Below are 4640 nucleotides of genomic sequence, written 5' to 3'. Positions count from 1 at the left end.
ATTCCTCTTGTCTGAGCCCCCAGTTTGTGGTCATTTGTCACGGGAGTGCCAGGACAGGGACACAGGCTTCACCCCTGCCTCTGGCTCCCTCCTTTTCTGACATCCTGCAAAGGTCTCTCTCGACAGTGTCGGAAGAGTAACCCAGCCAGCTCTGCCTTTCTGAACGAGTGTGTTGGGCCCCTCCCAGCCCCATCACCCTGCACATGCGTGACCTCAGGTTTGATGCAGCCTCAGGCGTGAGGCCTTGCAAGCAGCTCCTGGCAGCTGCCCAGCTGGGGAGCCCCACAGGAGGGAGGAGTTGATCCCAGCCTCCTGCCCTAAGAGCTGCGAAAGCTACGAGGTGGGCAGATCACAAGGCCAGGAGATCGAGACCATCCTGGCTAACATGGTGAAACTCCATCTCTACTAAAAATACAAAAAATTAGCCGGGCATGGTGGCAGGTGCCTGTAGTCCCAGCTACTCAGGAGGCTGAGGCAGGAGAATGGTGTGAACCTGGGAGGTAGAGCTTGCAGTGAGCAGAGATCGTGCCACTGCACTCCAGCCTGGGTGACAGAGCGAGACTCCGTCTCAAAAAAAAAAAAAAGAAAAAAGAAAAAAGGAGAAAGCTACGAGGTCCTGCACGCCCCTCCTGGCCAAGCTCTCCGGGTCTCTTGGTGGCTGTTCAGAGGCATTTCCCTGATGGCCAGGAGTCGTGTGAGGACAATCACTGGGGAAGGGGATGTGTGGCAGGTCCAGTGGGCACCTGGGGGCCCCAGTCAGTCTCTTCCATGATACACGGGTGTGGCAGGCGCCAGTCAGAGTAGAGACGCACAGCCAGAATTAAAACTGCAAAACAGAGCAAACAGAACGTGATTGTTTCTATTTTCAAGAAAGCAAACAAAATCTCCCTGGGAAAATGGCACAAACAGGAACAAGGAAGTGACCATGTGCCCAGCTTCACACCTCAGCCTGGGCAGGGATATAAAGAGCCCAGGCTCAGGGGGCTCCACACCTGCACCTCCCTCTCACCTGCTCCTCTACCTGCTCCACCCTCAATCCACCAGAACCATGGGCTGCTGTGCCTGCTCTGGAGGCTGTGGCTCCAGCTGTGGGGGCTGTGGCTCCGGCTGTGGGGGGTGTGGCTCCGGCTCTGGGGGCTGTGGCTCCAGCTGCTGTGTGCCCATCTGCTGCTGCAAACCCGTGTGCTACTGTGTGCCAGCCTGTTCCTGCTCCAGCTGTGGCTCTTGTGGGGGCTCCAAGGGGGGCTGTGGCTCCTGTGGGGGCTCCAAAGGGGGCTGTGGCTCCTGTGGGGGCTCCAAGGGAGGCTGTGTTTCTTGTGGCTGCTCCCAGTGCAGTTGCTACAAGCCCTGCTGCTCCTCCTCAGGTTGTGGGTCATCCTGCTGCCAATCCAGCTGCTGTAAGCCCTGCTGCTCATCCTCAGGCTGTGGGTCATCCTGCTGCCAGTCCAGCTGCTGCAAACCCTGCTTCTCCCAGTCCAGCTGCTGCAAGCCCTGCTGCTCCTCCTCAGGTTGTGGGTCATCCTGCTGCCAATCCAGCTGCTGTAAGCCCTGCTGCTCATCCTCAGGCTGTGGGTCATCCTGCTGCCAGTCCAGCTGCTGCAAGCCCTGCTGCTCCCAGTCCAGATGCTGTGTCCCTGTGTGCTACCAGTACAAGATCTGAGGCTCTAGTGGGAAACCTCAGGTAGCTCCTGAAGATCTGTGCTTTCCAACAAGTGACTACCCCTGAAGCACATCCCCTTCTGGATCTGAACAATGACTCCCTTGGCTCAGGGCCTCTTTTTCCAGCCCCTGAGGAAATGGAATGAACCACTCCTTGCCCATTCCCTATAAGGATATCCCAAGACCCAGGCAATTTTGCCTCTCTTTCCCACATGCCCCCATAGGTCTGAGCCAAACTGCACTGGGGGCTGCCCTCATGCCAAGCAAGAGCCTGGAATTCCCCTTCTTGATAATTCCATGGGAGATAGCAAACCCTTCAGAAGGGTTTGCCTTTGCCTGCCAAAAGCGCCACAGCATTTACAGATGGATGTCCTGCAACCCAAATGATCACATGTATCTATGGAAATCCAAAATGCATCTGGGTGCAGCACTAAATAAATTCTCCACCCCTCAGCCTTGCTCTCACTGACTCTTTTCTTCCAGCCTCTGTCTCATTGGCAAACTGGCCACATGTCCTTCCCCTCCTCCCTGATAGCTTATTGCTCCCACTGCTATAACAGCGTGCCAGGCCCAGCTCTGATTCCAGAAACAGTTGTTGAACTGATTAATGAAGGAACCTCTGGCAGTATGTATGAATGAATGAAGACAAGGAATGAATGAGTGAATGAATGAGGATCTCTCATTAGTACACAGGGAGTCCCAGCTGTATCTCAGTGGGATTCAGTCTGTCTTGGTTGGAATTTGGACTCCTACTTCTTCCCCATGGGAGGATATGTTTGGGAGAGAAGGAGAACTTTGCCCTCAGTGCCTAGGAAGGGATGTAATGGGTGCTCTCTGGGTCCAGCCAGTCCCCAGTTTGTGGGTCAAGCCAGGAGAGGGGGAAGCGAGACTAGAATGAGCTGTGTCCCTGAGATGCTCTGTAGGACAACACTGGAAACTGTGCTGCTTCAGGGATCTAAGACGGTGTGGTTGAACACAGGCTGAAGTGCACCCTCCATCTCTGGGCTCAGAGTGAGGAGGAATCCAAGTGTCCACAGGCTTCCCAGCTTTGGTTTGGCACAGGGAGGAACAGAAGGGACTTTTCTCAGCCTGATAAAGGCCATCTACCCACAGTGAACACGGTACTTAACTGTGAAAACCTGGATGTTTTCCCCTAGGATCAGGAACAAAAAAAGAATGTCCACACCCACCACTTCTATGCAACATTTCACTGATGCTATAGCCAGAGTAACATGACAGGAAAAGAAAATAAAGCCATCCCGGTAAGAAAAAAGGAAGCAAAACTATCTCTATTCACAGAAAACCTCATCTTGTTTACAGAAGATGCTGAGGGACACACACACACACACACACAAACACACACACACACAACTATTAGGGCCAATAACCGAGCTCAGCAGAGTGCAGAACACAAGGACTATACACAATAGTCAGCTGTGTTTCTTTACAACAGCAAAAAGCAATGCAAAAAGGATGTAAGGAAACAATTAAATTCCTAGGAACAAATGCAACCAAAAAAGTACAAGACTTGGACACTTAACACTACAAAACACCATTGGAAGAAGTTAAGGAGGACCAAAGTAATGGGGGGAAAAATCCCATGTTCATGTATTGGAAGACCTAATATTGTGAAGATTGAAACACTCTGAAAAAAAAAATTGTTCTACCAATTTAATGCAATTCCGATCAACATCTCAGATTTCTTTTTTCAAAAATTGACAAGTTGATCCTAAAATTTATGTGGACATTCAAGGGACCCTAAATAGCTAAAACAATCTTGAAAAAGAAAAGCAAAATTTGAGGACTCGCGTTTTCCAATTTCTAAATGGGCTGCAAAGCTACAGTCATCAAGGCAGCATGGTTCTTGCATAAGAATAGAAAGATGGATCAATGGAGTAGGTTTGAGGCTCTTGAAATAAAGCTTCACAATTGTGGTTAATGGATTTTCACGGGTACTATACAATTCCATGGGAAAGGAGGAATCTTTTCAACTAACAATGCTGCTAAGACAAGTGGATGTCCATATGCAAAAGAATGAATTTGAATCTTGACCTCATACCATATACCAAACAAACCAAAAAAAAAAAATAGAAAAAATAGATCAATTACCTAATTGTAAAAGCCAAAACTAGAGGATTACTAGAAGCAAAACAGGTTACGTTTTCATGACCTTGGAGTATGAAATTGTTCTTAGATAATGACATCAAAACCACAGGGAAAAACTAGATTAACTAACTCCATCAAAACGAATAGTTTCTGTGCTTCTAAGGACACTATGAAGAAAATGAAGAGACACCAACAGAGTGGAAGAAACTACTTTGAAATCATATATTTGATAAGAACTTGCATCTATACGTATAAAGAATTCTTACTACTCAAATACGCAATCCAATTAAAGACTCAGCAGAAGATTTAAATAGGCATTTTCCAAAGAAGATATGCAAATGGATAATAAGCACATGAAAAGGAGCTCAACATTGTTAGTCAGGGAAAATCAGGGAAATGCAAATCAAAACCACAATAAGATAGCAGTTCACATCCTCTGAGATGGCTATTACCAAAAAGACAATAAGAAGCACTGATGAGAATGTGGAGAAATGGGAGCCCTTGTGCATTGGATGAAAATAAAAAATCATGCCACTACTTTGAAAAATAGTTCCTCAAATGTTCCATGTAAAGTTATCATATGACTCAGCAATTCCACTCTTAGGTAACTACCGAAGGGAACTGAAAATATATATCACATAAAAACTTGTATGATGATATTCATAGCAGCCTTATTCTTATTTGCCAACAAGTGGAACCATGTAAATGTGCATGAACTGATGAGTGGGTAAACAAAATGTGGTATATTCATACGTGGACATTTTCACATTCTGGATGTTATCCCCATCTCATTTTTAAATTTTAGTGTTTTAATGTTAAAAATGATAGACAATTATAGAAGACAACAAATTACTCATAACCCCGATCTCTAGAGT

At 47.1% G+C, this 4640-nt stretch overlaps 1 protein-coding gene across 1 annotated transcript; it reads left to right on the top strand.

Annotated features, from left to right (window-relative positions):
- Positions 1-997: 997 nt before the first annotated feature.
- On the top strand, positions 998-1697 carry LOC134740321 (keratin-associated protein 5-7). Its single transcript, XM_063672217.1, has 2 exons — positions 998-1364; positions 1566-1697. Exons 1-2 carry the CDS (start codon positions 1049-1051, stop codon positions 1658-1660), a joined length of 411 nt encoding a protein of 136 aa, XP_063528287.1. The 5' UTR covers positions 998-1048; the 3' UTR covers positions 1661-1697.
- The last annotated feature ends 2943 nt before the right edge of the window (positions 1698-4640 follow it).

This window comes from Pongo pygmaeus, chromosome 9 (genome assembly GCF_028885625.2).
Source record: "Pongo pygmaeus isolate AG05252 chromosome 9, NHGRI_mPonPyg2-v2.0_pri, whole genome shotgun sequence".
Taxonomy (NCBI): Eukaryota; Metazoa; Chordata; class Mammalia; order Primates; family Hominidae; genus Pongo; species Pongo pygmaeus.
This window is presented reverse-complemented; position numbering and strand designations above follow the sequence as displayed.